At 40.4% G+C, this 15,843-nt stretch overlaps 1 protein-coding gene across 2 annotated transcripts in view; it reads left to right on the forward strand.

Annotated features, from left to right (window-relative positions):
- Window positions 1-15,139, forward strand: part of rasgrf2b (Ras protein-specific guanine nucleotide-releasing factor 2b) — a 234,569-nt gene extending 219,430 nt beyond the window's left edge. For both annotated transcript variants that reach the window (XM_055920447.1, XM_055920448.1), the window contains 4 exons: window positions 10,593-10,672; window positions 10,795-10,912; window positions 11,210-11,278; window positions 11,378-15,139. In XM_055920447.1, coding sequence (XP_055776422.1) covers window positions 10,593-10,672; window positions 10,795-10,912; window positions 11,210-11,278; window positions 11,378-11,470 — 360 coding nt within the window. In that variant the 3' untranslated portion in view covers window positions 11,471-15,139. The remainder of the gene's footprint in view (window positions 1-10,592; window positions 10,673-10,794; window positions 10,913-11,209; window positions 11,279-11,377) is intronic.
- The last annotated feature ends 704 nt before the right edge of the window (window positions 15,140-15,843 follow it).

Here is a 15,843-nt window from a genome sequence, read left to right on the forward strand (position 1 = left end):
GTACAACATTCTGATGAAAGATCATCAAAAGTAGGACCCATTTTATGATGCTATTTCATATATCTGTCGAACTGTATACTAGTAGTTTTGCCCCAAGATTTTGGGTACTCTCTCGCTATAACTAAGCTGTATGTCGTAATGAAGATATTTTTAGAATTCTAACACTGCGATTACATTAAGAACTAGTGTTACTATCATTTCCTATACAACATGTATTTTTTTGTAATGTTTATGAATAGCTATTTGGTCAGAATAGGTGAGAGTCTAATAGAAATATCCGCACATTCTGGGAAAAAGAAGCCACATTAGCATAATGGATAACCACTGATTTCAGCTCTAAATATGCACATTTTCGAACAAAACATAAGTGTATGTATAACCTGATGTTATAGGACTGTCATCTAGGGAAGGTTTATGAAGGTTAGTGAAAATTGATATCTTTTGCTGGTTTATTCGCTAACGCTAACGTGCCTATTGCTATCGCTAACGTAACTTGATGAATGAATGCGGTTGTGTTTAGGCTATTGTAGTAAGCTAATATAATGCTATATTGTGTTTTCGCTGTAAAACACTTAAAAAATCTGAAATATTGACTGGATTCACAAGATGCTTGTCTTTAATTTCTGTACACGATGCATTTTTCAGAAATGTTTTATGATGAGTATTTAGGTATTCCACGTTGGTCTCTATAATTACTCTGGCTGCTTCGGTGCTATTTTTGACGGTAGCTGTGATGGTAGCTGCAATGTAAAACTGATTTATACCTCAAATATGCACATTTTTCGAACAAAACAGATTTATTGTGTAACATGTTATAAGACTGTCATCTGATGAAGTTGTTTGGTTGGTTCTTGGTTAGTTAGGTTGGCTTTGTGCATGCTACCTGTGCTGTGAAAAATGTCTGTCCTTTTTTGTATTTGGTGGTGAGCTAACATAAATATATGTGGTGTTTTCGCTGTAAAACATTTAAAAAATCGGACATGTTGACTGGATTCACAAGATGTGTATCTTTCATTTGCTGTATTGGACTTGTTAATGTGTGAAAGGTAAATATTTCTAAAAAATATCTTTTGAATTTTGCGCTCTGCCTTTTCAGTGGAATGTGGGAGGAGTTCCGCTAGCGGAATGCCGGAGCCAGACAGGTTAACTCACATGTTTTATGACCTCGGGTCATAAAGGGGCATTTCCGTCTTTATGACATGCTCTCTGGGTTTCCAGGTATTAGAACAAACCTTGCCTTGTAACGAGCTACACCGCAGGAAACCCAGAGAACATGCCATGAAGACGGAAACTAGGATCTCGTTTAGACAACTAAAATCACAGTTCATCGTTACAAAGGCATTATCTTTGATCTGGATATTTTCTACACAACGCACAGTATGTAAACATCATGTACATATTATGAAAACTATTCAAGTTACAATGATTTCGTTATAACGTTGTCATTTAACTTCTTGCCACTATAGGGGGTGCTGTTTCGCATTAGCATAATTTGCTCTACAGATTAAACTGCCTAGTACTCAATTCTTGCTCGTACAATATGCATATTATTGTTATTATTGGATAGAAAACACTCTCTAGTTTCTATAGCCGTTTGAATTATGTCTCTGAGTGAAACAGAACTCATTCTACAGCACTTTTCCTCCCAGTGAGTGAGATTTCAGAAATCTTGGCCTCTGGTTCCAGGTCAGTTTTAAAGTCCCTGTAAATCCTAGGAGGATACAAACACTGCCCACGCCTTCCTCTAGATGTCAGTAAGTGGTGACAATTTGAATGGAGTCGATTGCGCAATCAGGGCCTGTATAAAAGGCCAAAGACCGGATGTACCGTTCTTTTGCTCCCTGCGCCTGACGCACGATGGACGTTGGACCTCCTCTCTTTCCAAGCTGTTGTTTAGCCAGTAATATATCGCCGGTCATGTTTTTACTCGTTATAGGTGTTAAAAACATCATAAGGTAGTTAATTTAAACCGTTTTATAGCAATTTATATCCGTTTAGTGCGATTTTGAGGCATTTCTATGTGATGCTCTTTGAAGCGCCGGGCACGTTTCGGGGTCCCGGTCGAACGTTAGTGGGCATTTCGACGGACAGAGGACATCTTTCGACTAAAAGAAGATTAGACCCAAGAAAGGATACATTGCCCAAGATTCTGATGGAAGATCACCTCATAGTAAGAAATATTTAAGATGATAAATCGTTGTTCTGTCGAAAAATTTTAAACGCATATTCCGCCATTTTTTTTGGTATAGCTTCGCTTGACGAACCCTGTATTGCACAGTAAGGATAATTTTAGAAATGTAATTCAGCGATTGCATTAACCTCTCTGGGATAGATGGGACGCTTGCGTCCCAACAGCCATGTCAAAATGTAGAGCGCCAAATTCAAAAAAATTATATAAAATTAAACTTGATTAAATCACACATATAAGATATCAAATTAAAGCTACACTCGTTGTGAATCCAGCCAACATGTCAGATTTCAAAAAGGCTTTTCGGCGAAAGCATAAGCTGCTATTATCTGATGATAGCCCAATGTAAACAAGAGAGTGTAGCCTATTTCAACCATGCTAGCGCTACTCAAAACGCTAATATAAAATATAAAACATGCATTACCTTTGACGAGATTCTTTTGTTGGCACTCCAATATGTCCCATAAACATCACAAATGGTCCTTTTGTTCGATTAATTCCATCCATATATATCCAAATTGTCCATTTATTTGGCGCCGTTGTACCAGGAAAAACAGCGTTCAATTTGAACAAAATCACGACACAATATCTAAAAAAAATTACCTCTAAACTTTGCCAAAACATTTCAAAGTACTTTTGTAATACAGCTTAAGGTATTTGTAAACGTTAATAATCGATCAAATTGAAGACAGGTCAATCTGTTTTCAATACAGGATATCAACAAACTCACGGAACATTTCATGTCTTGCCCAAATCTCAAACATAAACAAACGACGTCACTCCACTTCCGGGTCAATATCTTGTTCACCTCACTAAGAAAAAACCTTAACCATTTTCCATACAATGGCGACATCCAGTGGAAGCACTAGAAACTGCGCATTTACTGATTAGAATTCTGGTTTGCCCAAAACAATCCATTGAACATAGAGGAACTTAACAATAAAAAAGTTAGTCCTCAGGGTTTTGACTGCTATATAAGTTCTGTTATACTTACAGATATGATTCAAACAGTTTTAGAAACTTCAGCGTGTTTTCTATCCAAATCTACTAATTATATGCATATCTTATATTCTGGGGATGAGTAGCACGAAGTTGAAATTGCGCACGCTATTTTTCCCTAAGTGAAAATTCTGCACCCTATCATCAAGAAGTTAACTGTTTGGGATAGGGGGCAGCATTTTCACTTTTGCATGAAATGCGTGCCAAGAGTAAACTGCCTGCTACTCTGTCCCAGATTCTAATATATGCATATTATTAGTAGTATTGGATAAAAAACACACTGAAGTTTCTAAAACTGTTTGAATGATGTCTGTGAGTATAACAGAACTCATATGGCAGGCAAAAATCTGAGAAAAATCTAACCAGGAAGTGGGAAATCTGAGGTTTGTATTTTTTTCAAAGCTTGGCCTACCGAATACACAGTGTCTATGGGGTTAAGTTGCACTTCCTAAGGCTTCCACTAGACGTCAACCGTCTTTAGAAACTTGTTTCAGGCTTCTGCTATAAAGGAGGGGGGAATGGGAGCTGAATGAGTCATGGGTCTGGCAGAGTGTCTCAGGCTCGTGACTCGCGCCCTCGACAGAGTTAGCTCTCGTTCCAGTGCTTTGCTACAGACAATGGAATTCTCCGGTTGGAACATTATTGATGATTTATGTTAAAACATCCTAAAGATTGATTCCATACATCGTTTGATATGTTTCTACGACCTGTAACGGAACTTTTCGAGTTTTTTTCTTGACGTAATGCTCATGAAGATGGATTACTGTGCTGAACACGCGAACAACTAGTGGCTATTTGGACATAAATGATGGACTTTATGGAACTTGATGGAACAAATCAGTCATTTATTGTCGAACTGGGATTCCTGGGAGTGCATTCTGATGAAGATCATCAAAGGTAAGTGAATATTTATCATGTTATTTCTAACTTCTGTTGACTCCAACATGGCGGATATTTCTTTGGCTGGATTGGGCTCTGAGCGCTGTACTCAGATTGTGCTTTTTCCGTAAAGGTTTATTGAAATCTGACAGAGTGGTTGCATTAACTTCTTGAGCCTATGGGGGCGCCATTTCGACTTTGTTAAAATGAGTTCCCAAATTAAACTGCCTCGTACTCAATTTTTGCTCGTACAATATGCATATTATTACTATTGGATAGAAAACACTCTCTAGTTTCTAAAACCGTTTGAATTATGTTTGTGCGTGAAACAGAACTGGACTTAGAGCAATTTCCCTATGTGGAGTTGAGAATGCAGATTTTTCCAACCTGTTCTCAGACCTGTGTATAACTCTGCCTGTCTTCTATTGGTTGAGATGCACTGCATACGCCTTCCCCTGGGTGTCAGCGAATAGAGGGCCTTGAAATGGAGTCTCTAGGCAGATCCGAAAGTCTATAAATTGATTGGAATCAAAGGGTCCCCTCTTTTGACTCTTCGCTCTGACGCAGTGAGGACCTTGGCATGTCGTTTTAGAAGCTCCCGTTTTAGCTCCTAGATATATCCGGCTCTGTTTTTATTCGATATAGGCTTTAAAGACATCATAATCTTGTTATAAATCTTGTTATAAACCGATTTATATCAGTTTGTCAGTATATTGCGATTTTCGGGTATTTCATTTTCTGGCGTTGTAGGAAGTTGGGTATCTCTCTCTCGCATGCCATTGTTTACTGCTAATTGCAACGTGGAAGATGACTTTCTCCAACCCAGCAACGATTCTTTTGGACAAAGGACACCTATCCCGAGATTCTGATGGGAGGTCATCAAAAAGTAAGAACTATTTATGCTGATAATTCATTGTTCTGTTGAAAAAAGTCAAATGCATAAGACGCCATTACTTGCAGTGTAGCCTTGCTTTATCGCACCCTGTATTGCGCAGTAACGTTAATTTTAAAAATGTAATTCGGCGATTGCATTAAGAACTAATTTGTCTTTCAATTGCTGTCCAACCTGTATTTTTTTAGTCAAGTTTATGAATAGTTTTCGATAAGAATAGGTGCCTTTCCAAGATGGCGCCGGACAGATTGCTTGAGTATTTGGACACTATTCTCATTCTATAAGCACGATTTGTGCCGCTAAATATGCACATTTTCGAACAAACTCTATATGCATTGTGTAATATGATGTTACAGGACTGTCGTCTGAAGAATTCTGAGAAGGTTAGTGAAAAAATTAATATATTTTGGTGGTTTATACGTTATCGCTCTTTTTGCCTTGAATCAATGCTGGGGTGATGTTTGCACATGTGGTAAGCTAATATAACGCTATATTGTGTTTTCGCTGTAAAACACTTAGAAAATCTGAAATATTGTCTGGATTCACAAGATCTGTGTCTTTCAATTGCTGTACGCTGTGTATTTTTAAGAAATGTTTTATGATGAGTAATTAGGTAATACACGTTGCTCTCTGTAGTTATTCTAGTCGCTTTGGTGAGATTTGTGATGGTGGCTGCAATGGTAAACTATGATTTATACCTGAAATATGCACATTTTTCTAACAAAACATATGCTATACAATAAATATGTTATCAGACTGTCATCTGATGAAGTTGTTTCTTGGTTAGTGGCTATTTATATCTTTATTTGGTCGAATTTGTGATAGCTACTGATGGAGTAAAAAACTGGTGGAGTAAAAAAAATGGTGTCTTTTGCTAACGTGGTTAGCTAATAGATTTACATATTGTGTCTTCCCTTTAAAACATTTTAAAAATCAGAAATGATGTCTGGATTCACAAGATGTGTATCTTTCATCTGGTGTCTTGGACTTGTGATTTAATGATATTTAGATGCTAGTATTTACTTGTGACGCTATGCTAGGCTATGCTAGTAGCTTTTCTACTGATGGGGGTGCTCCCGGATCCGGGTTTGGGAGGTGTTAGAGGTTAAGGAGAAGTCTGTCTTTAATTCTGTGAATAACACTTGTATCTTTTATCAACGTTTATTATGAGTATTTCTGTAATTTCTGTGGCTATCTGCAAAATCACCGGATGTTTTGGAATCAAAACATTACTGCACGTAACGCGCCAATGTAAACTGAGATTTTTGGATATAAATATGCACATTATCAAACAAAACATACATGTATTGTGTAACATGATGTCCTATGAGTGTCATCTGATGAAGATCATCAAAGGTTAGTGATTAATTGGATCTATATTTCTGCTTTTTGTGACTCCTCTCTTTGGCTGGAAAAATGGCTGTGTTGTTTTGACTTGGCTCTGAATTAACATAATCATATGTTGTGCTTTCGCTGTAAAGCCTTTCTGAAATCGGACACGATGGGTAGATTAACAAGATGTTTATCTTTCATTTGCTGTATTGGACTTGTTAATGTGTGAAAGTTCCATACTTCTAAAAAATATTTTTGAAGTTCATGCGCTGCCTTTTCATCCGAATGCTGTCGAGGGGTTCCGCTAGTGGAACACCTGCGCTAGAAAGGTTTTAAATGTTTTGTTTTATTTTATTTTATTCACGGCAATTTTTACCCCCTATACACGTTGTGCCATTTTTACATCCTTGTACTGGGTTAACATCAGACGACTCCACTGAAGCCTGTGTGCGTTGTCAAACATCTCTGTGGTTGTGAAAGTCTCGCCTTTTGATGTTGGTGACTTATTAAATTGTAGCTCAAACAATTCGGATTTTACAGACAAGTTTGTGACGATTTTCTTGTCCGTATCCTCTCGTGTAGAAAACACAGCTTTCACAAGCCCCATGTTATGGAATAGGTGCAAGCTTTATATCGGCGGAAAGAAGGGATTGGGCTGCAGCCACTACAATAAGGTAAGTCTCTAGCATAAGCACATGGGATGCTATCCAATATTCAAAATGGCATCACTGTGTGACGCACGGGCACGTCAATCAACTTTATGCATTGGATTGGTGCAAGCATGGCTGGAGGGAGTTCCCACCATATTCCTCACAACACTGCATTCCTTTTAAATCCATGAAGGGAAGTGTATGAGTGCACACTTCGGGAGAAAGGTAGAGCATTTTAATAAATTTTTTGCTAATAAAGCTTTGTTGAAGATCTGTTCTCAGATCTAAAGGGCCCAAATAGGGGTACACGGGGAAAGCTCCCCAGTATCCACTGGGAAGACTGGGTGGAGCTAAGCACTTAGGGGTTAGCGAAAGGGGTAAGGGTGAGGGGTTTATTTCAGACCCTAATGAAAGTAGTTTGAGACTGAAACGTTGCTAAATAAGATCCATTCAATTGTTGAAAGCATCAAGAATACAAGTGTGCACGAGTTGTATTTTTTTGTATTTGTTGATTTCAGACCAGACACATCTTGAGCCTATCCCCCATAGGCTCAAGATGTGTCTGGTCTGAAATCAACAAATACAAAAAAATACAACTCTTGCACACTTGTATTCTTGATGCTTTCAACTTTGCTTTTTCGACTTTGGAAAAATGTGTTCCCAAATTAAACTGCCTCGTACTCAATTCTTGCTCGTACAATATGCATATTATTATTACTATTGGATAGAAAACACTCTCTAGTTTCTAAAACCGTTTGAATTATTTCTCTGAGTGAAACAGAACTCATTCTGCAGCACTTTTCCTGTCAGGGAGTGAGATTTCAGAAATCGAGGTCCCTGTTCTGATAAGTCCCCATGCAAGCTATGAGGGTACATGCACTGCATACGTCTTCCTCTAGATGTCAGTAAGCGGGGAGATTTTGAATGGAGTGGATTGCGCAATCTGGGCCCTATATCTAGACCCTGGAGCGGAAGGACCGTCCTTTTCAACAGTGCGCTTGACGCATGAAGACATCACAATGGCGTCCGGCAAACGCTTTCGTTTTAGTAGTTCTATATCTCCGGTCATGTTTTTATTCGTTATAGGTGTTAAAGACATCATAAGGTAGTTAATTTAAACCGACTTATAGCAGTTTATAACAGTTTATTGCGATTTTCCTGGATTTCTTTGTGACGCGCTTCCACTAGTTGGGCACCTCTCCAGTGGGTGGCTAACGTTAGCGGCTAATTCGACAGGACAAGAGGACATCTTTCAGCCAAAAGACGATTGTTCTGAAGAAAGGACACCTTGCCCAAGATTCTGATGGAAGCTCAGCTAATAGTAAGCAGTCTTTATGCTGATAATTCATTGTTCTGTTGAAAAAATTCAAATGCATAAGACTCCATTACTTGCAGTGTAGCCTTGCTTTATCGCACAGTGTATTGCGCAGTTACGTTAATTTAAAAAATTTAATCCAGCGATTGCATTAAGAACTAACTTGTCTTTCAATTGCTGTCCAACCTGTATTTTTTTTGTCAAGTTTATGAATAGTGCTTTGACCTCTTTCTCCCCTCTCTCTCCAGATGAAATCTCGCGTCTTGTGACGGCCGGCCGCCCAACAACCTGCCCGCTTGACCCTATCCCCTCCTCTCTTCTCCAGACCATTTCTGGAGACCTTCTCCCTTACCTCATCTCGCTCATCAACTCATCCTTGACCGCTGGCTACGTCCCTTCCGTCTTCAAGAGAGCGAGAGTTGCACCCCTTCTGAAAAAACCTACACTCGATCCCTCCGATGTCAACAACTACAGACCAGTATCCCTTCTTTCTTTTCTCTCCAAAACTCTTGAACGTGCCGTCCTTGGCCAGCTCTCCTGCTATCTCTCTCAGAATGACCTTCTTGATCCAAATCAGTCAGGTTTCAAGACTAGTCATTCAACTGAGACTGCTCTTCTCTGTGTCACGGAGGCGCTCCGCACTGCTAAAGCTAACTCTCTCTCCTCTGCTCTCATCCTTCTAGACCTATCGGCTGCCTTTGATACTGTGAACCATCAGATCCTCCTCTCCACCCTCTCCGAGCTGGGCATCTCCGGCGCGGCCCACGCTTGGATTGCGTCCTACCTGACAGGTCGCTCCTACCAGGTGGCGTGGCGAGAATCTGTCTCCGCACCACGTGCTCTCACCACTGGTGTCCCCCAGGGCTCTGTTCTAGGCCCTCTCCTATTCTCGCTATACACCAAGTCACTTGGCTCTGTCATATCCTCACATGGTCTCTCCTATCATTGCTATGCAGACGACACACAATTAATCTTCTCCTTTCCCCCCTCTGATAACCAGGTGGTGAATCGCATCTCTGCATGTCTGGCAGACATATCAGTGTGGATGACGGATCACCACCTCAAGCTGAACCTCGGCAAGACGGAGCTGCTCTTCCTCCCGGGGAAGGACTGCCCGTTCCATGATCTCGCCATCACGGTTGACAACTCCATTGTGTCCTCCTCCCAGAGTGCTAAGAACCTTGGCGTGATCCTGGACAACACCCTGTCGTTCTCAACTAACGTCAAGGCGGTGACCCGTTCCTGTAGGTTCATGCTCTACAACATTCGCAGAGTACGACCCTGCCTCACGCAGGAAGCGGCGCAGGTCCTAATCCAGGCACTTGTCATCTCCCGTCTGGATTACTGCAACTCGCTGTTGGCTGGGCTCCCTGCCTGTGCCATTAAACCCCTACAACTCATCCAGAACGCCGCAGCCCGTCTGGTGTTCAACTTTCCCAAGTTCTCTCACGTCACCCTGCTCCTCCGCTCTCTCCACTGGCTTCCAGTTGAAGCTCGCATCCGCTACAAGACCATGGTGCTTGCCTACGGAGCTGTGAGGGGAACGGCACCTCCGTACCTTCAGGCTCTGATCAGGCCCTACACCCAAACAAGGCCACTGCGTTCATCCACCTCTGGCCTGCTCGCCTCCCTACCTCTGAGGAAGTACAGTTCCCGCTCAGCCCAGTCAAAACTGTTCGCTGCTCTGGCACCCCAATGGTGGAACAAACTCCCTCACGACGCCAGGTCAGCGGAGTCAATCACCACCTTCCGGAGACACCTGAAACCCCACCTCTTTAAGGAATACCTAGGATAGGATAAAGTAATCCTTCTAACCCCCCCCCCCCCCCCCCCCTTAAAAGAGTTAGATGCACTATTGTAAAGTGGTTGTTCCACTGGATATCATAAGGTGAATGCACCAATTTGTAAGTCGCTCTGGATAAGAGCGTCTGCTAAATGACTTAAATGTAATGTAATGTAAATGTAAATAAGACTGTCATCTGATGAAGTTGTTTGTTGGTTAGTTTGGTTGGTTCTTGGTTAGTTAGGTTGGCTTTGTGCATGCTACCTGTGCTGTGAAAAATGTCTGTCCTTCTTTGTATTTGGTGGTGAGCTAACATAAATATACGTGCTGTTTTCGCTGTAAAACATTTAAAAAATCGGACATGTTGACTGGATTCACAAGATGTGTATCTTTCATTTGCTGTATTGGACTTGTTAATGTGTGAAAGTTAAATATTTCAAAAAAATATTTTTTGAATTTCGCGCTCTGCCTTTTCAGTGGAATGTGGGAGGAGTTCCGCTAGCGGAACGCCTGGGCTAGACAGGTTAAAACGTTGTTGTGTTTGGTTTTGACAGACTAAAGCCCTGATGGACAAGCTGCAGAAGACTGTGTCGTCTGAAGGGAGATTCAAAAACCTGAGGGAAACCCTGAAAAAGTGAGACACAAATCTTATTGAAAACTTACATCAAGTCCTTTCTTTTCAGTGAGGGAGGTGTGGCCCAGAATATTTTGTCCCTAACTCTCTTCTTGTCTCCCTCCTACTTTTCTCTTTCCCAGTTGTAACCCTCCCAGTGTACCCTACCTGGGTATGTACCTGACTGACCTAGCCTTTATCGAGGAAGGAACGCCTAACTTCACTGAGGAGGGCTTGGTCAACTTCTCCAAGATGAGGATGGTAAACACACAAACATGCAGGCCCTCTGTATTTTCTCACTGCATTGTTGGGAAGGGCCATTAAGTAAGAATTTCACTGTTAGTCTACACCGGTTGTTTACGATGTATGTGACAAATAACATTTTATTTTATTGGACACACATTGTATACCAATGTGAAACCACTTTCATCCCATAGAATACAGCGTGAACATGTTCAGTGAAGCTGCAGCACTGCTGTTTCCATTGATCTGCCATAGATTTAATTGAGTTCTGAGATATGTGATGAAGAGCTGTGTTGAAAATATTGTGCATCCTAGATCTCCCACATCATCCGAGAGATCCGTCAGTTCCAGCAGACACCCTACAGAATAGAACACCAGCCTAAGGTACGCCTACTTACTTACTAGACTCTTTTCATATTGCCAATGGCTATTTTCCTAGTCTATTGTGCTTGTCTTCAGTGTGTACCCCTTCCCTCTCTCCAGGTGACTCAGTACTTGTTGGACAAGACTCTGATCATGGATGAGGACACTCTCTATGACCTCTCTCTTAAGATAGAGCCCCGCCTACCGGCCTGAGGGACAGTCACCGCGAGCAACGGGACCCTGGCAACCCTGTCCCTCTGTGGGCAACACGCCTGCATACCTGGGATGATGAACGACAAAGAGAGAGTGGACTATTGAAGAGACAGAGAGAGAGAGAGAGAGAGAGAGAGAATTGAGAAGGAACGTAGGGAGAAAATCCTTGTTTTTAGATGATGATGGGGTGATCTTTTGAATTTGTTTTCTGCGATGAAGGGAAAACAGGAAGTGAGGTGTCATTGTGTGACCTCATCATCCCTCTCCCAGAGCGTGACATCATTGACGTGAAACATGGTTCTTCTGCCAGCAGATCAAATCAGAGTTGGTGGAGATTGAACAAACTTTGGGAAAATCTCAAATGGCACCCTGTTCCCCATGTAGGACTGCACTATTTAGGGAATAGGTTGCCATTGAGACACTTTTTTGTCTTTGAAAATTTTTAAAAGGTGTATCGTAAGAAGATGAAATGTAGCATGTATAGCTCTAAGAGTCTGGACTTGTGTATGTTACGCTGTGCTGCTTTACTGTGCCATGTCCTTGAGCTGAAGCACACATGCTTTCACACCAAATGGTGATCACTTGACTTTGCATGATCCTAACTGGGCTTTTAGTGTTTATTTGGCCTTGGTCCTGACCCCTGCATGTTAACATGCTTCACTCTTTTTGGTCTCTGAAGACTACACAACCACTATGCATTCCCATCTACCAATCATAAATCACTTTATCAGGAGGGTCGGATGGAATCTATGGGGGTAGAGTTTCAAACACACCTGCCGGAATTAACTCATACATTACTACTACTAAACATATTAAATGTAATGATAGTGGCAAATAGAAAATCCTTTTAAGATTCAGTCTGACTGTGGTAATGAGAAACTAAGTGCTTCAAAATGAATTTGGATTTAGAAACTGGGCGGCAGGTAGCCTAGCGGTTAGTGCTTTGGGCCAGTAACTGAAAGGTCGCTTGTTAAAATACCTTAGCCAACAATCTGTTGATGTTCCCTTGAGCAAGGCACTTAACCCTAATTTGCTCCAGGGCCGCCATACTACTATGGCTGACCTTGTAAATCAACGCATTTCACTGCACCGAACAGGTGTGTGTGACAATAAAATAAATAAATAAAAAAGCTTCATTTGTAATAGTTGACCATTTATGTGTATCGTGTTGTTGGAATTGCTCTTCATAAATAATGAAATATTAATCTACAACTGGTGACTGGTATCAGAAAGAATACAGTACAATCCGGTACTCCACATTCAGTCAAAAGTTTTGATGTCTAATATCTTGTAAGCTCTACCAATTCTGTAGTTTGTCCATTTGAATGATGAGAATTAGACGCTTCAAATGTGCCTTTTATTATTGTTTTTTTCTATAGGTAGATTCTCAGTCCTCTATATGTTCTAACAACAATACCAATCAATTCAGATGAACAAGTATTTTTTCCCCCTCTTAAAATATTTTGCTGTCAAGTTAGCAAATTTACATCTGTGGCATTCTTTGGTGAAGGTTGTAGATCCCTAATAATTATGCCTCTGCTCATTCAGATGGTATGGAATCATTGGGTAAATATCAATTGTTATTCCTTCATTCCTCAAATCCTCATCTCCTTCTCAAAGCACTTTGGAGCAAAATATCCTCCTCTCAGAAAGAGGCAAGGAGTAATTGCAAGGATAGAATTACGTAGAACTACATATAATTGAATAGGATCTCTTTGGGATCAAGGATATACAATTGAGATTCAGCCATATAAAACTATTGTACTGCCATGGAGTGAGGGTGGTTAAAGAGAAGTGACTTGATATGTCCCTCTAGTGGCCCCAACATTCCCATGCTTTATCTGACAACAACACTTGTAGCACGTTCGGCGGGGCCTGTTCACAGCTTTACAATAACCACTCCTTATGCAGTTTGATGAGCATGTGGTCCTGTTGCAGTTTGCTCCTAATTGAAAAATGATAACCCAGCTAACAAATGTTGTTTCCCAGAACGATGTGGGAAAGTAATTTTTCAAATAACCAAAGGAGAACCTCAAGGGAACGCTATGGCGACATTATGAGCTAGCTGGGAATCCTTTATTGTCCTCTCAAATTGAATTTTGTCTTCAGCTTCATTGGCTTTACATGGTCACATGAGTGTTCTAGTCCAGTCATGTATGAGTCTGAAAATAGCTGTCTGCATGACGCGATAGAGGTTGCTTTAGAGGTCACATACAATTAATGCAGCTCTTGAGTTCCGATCATGGAATTCCGAACTCATCAGTACATCTTTACTTGGATTAAAACATATATATTTTACATTTGAGTCATTTAGCAGACGCTCTCATCCAGAGCGACTTACATTAGTGCATTCATCCCATACATTTTTTGTGTCAATATATTTAACTTAGATGTACATACATTTGCATCTTTGTTAAAATGCATGTAATGCCTGACAATTCCAGAAATGCATGACTATGACATCTAGTCTACAGGGTGGCCAAAGTGGTTCCTAATTCGGCATATGACATAGTTTGTCCCTTCAGAGGAATCTTAAATTACTCATTACGTATTGATCAATGTAGAATTTTCCACCAAGCCAAAACTTTGGCACTAGCTAGGTTTCAATCCAATTGGCAACAGATTTCCATGTGAATATTAAAAATCTACATAAAGAAAATATGTGCATTTTCCCACCAGCGGTGTTTTTCCACCAAACAGACTTGTGGCGTATAAAAATCAGTGAAGGATGACGTAGTGCACACAAAATGTACTTTTTCGCTTAAGTTTTCATGTGCCGAATAAAAATCTACAGTTCAACGTGTTTCCATTGCATTTTCAACTCTACCAATAGTTTCCTCACAAAAACTGTGTGCCTACTCTGGTCTTGGTACATGCACTCTAGCCAACAGTTCGTAGATACAGTGCGGGTAGGCTAGTCTAGATGATAAGATTATTATGGATAAGAGCGAGAATATTTGTATTTGTCAAACGGCAGTCAAGCATCGATCATCATGTCACCAGAATCAGACCCTCAATATTTATTGGAAAGGAACATCAAGATTACTGTCACCACCCTGTGAAGATCATCATAAATTATTTCATCTGTAGCCTAATAAACTGCATGCTTTCCCGAGTCATAGTGGGAGGACCACACACCATATTATTGCGTGACTCCAAGTTTACTTCAATATAGTTGTTATTATATATCAATATTTGCGCATAAAGGCGGTTCCACTGCCATGTCATGCATAATTAATATTACAGACACAAAAATATCCCACCAACGAACACATTTTCTGTCTGCATTTATAAAATTGAACCGAAACTTCCTGTTTCCATTACCGCTGTCTTGATTTTTTTTAATACGGTATGACTATATTTGTATAAAAACTGTGGATGCGTATGTGGTTAGTGATATAATTTAAATTATGGTTAAAAAAACAAACTTTTGATTTCACAAAAATTTTACATTCTGTCATAAAGAGCACATGTTCAACTTCATTAAATAAATATTATGACTATAGTCGTGCCTCTCTTCAGCTTGAAAAAAAATCGAATCACTACCTGACCAATAATGTAACATTTTTGTCGTAATTTTTGTAGTAATTTAAATGCATTTTTGTGCTTTTAATATGTGTCTAGTACAATAAAAATACATTCTGACAAAATATATTGTAGCCTATTTGAGGATCTGGAGGAATGTGTTTTTTTATTTAACCAAGTAAGTTGACTGAGAACAACTTCTCATTTACAGCAACGACCTGGGGAATAGTTACAGGGGAGAGGATGGGGGATGAATTAGCCAATTGTAAACTGGGGATGATTAGGTTACCGTGATGGTATGAGAGCCAGATTGGGGAATTTAGCCAGGACACTGGGGTTAACTACCCCTACTCTTACTTTAGTGACCACAGCGAGTCAGAACACCCGTTTAAAGTCCTATCCAAAAGACGGCACGCTACACAGGGAAATGTCCTCAATCACTGCCCTGGGGCATTGATATATTTCTTTAGACCAACCATGCTTAGCTTCAGAAGCAAGCCAGTAGTGGTATGCAGAGTGGTATGCCACTGGAGGCGTGGCCTTGGGTTAGAGCTCTTTGGGCTACCAATGAGAGAAAGTGTCAAACCAGCTCATGTGTGATCTTGTATTCTGCCAATAAAGGTTGAGCTTGTACACTGCCAGTTCTGCAGTCTTAATGAAACTGACATACAGTGCCTTCAGAAAGTATTCATGCCCCTGGAATTACTACACGTTTGTGTTACAGCCTGAATTCAAACTGGATTTTAAAAAAAATATTCCTCACCCATCTACACACTACCCCGTCCATAATAACAAAGTGATAACATGTTTTAGAAATGTTTGCAAATTTATTGAAATATCTCATTTAC

Source organism: Salvelinus fontinalis, chromosome 4 (genome assembly GCF_029448725.1).
Source record: "Salvelinus fontinalis isolate EN_2023a chromosome 4, ASM2944872v1, whole genome shotgun sequence".
NCBI classification, from domain to species: Eukaryota; Metazoa; Chordata; class Actinopteri; order Salmoniformes; family Salmonidae; genus Salvelinus; species Salvelinus fontinalis.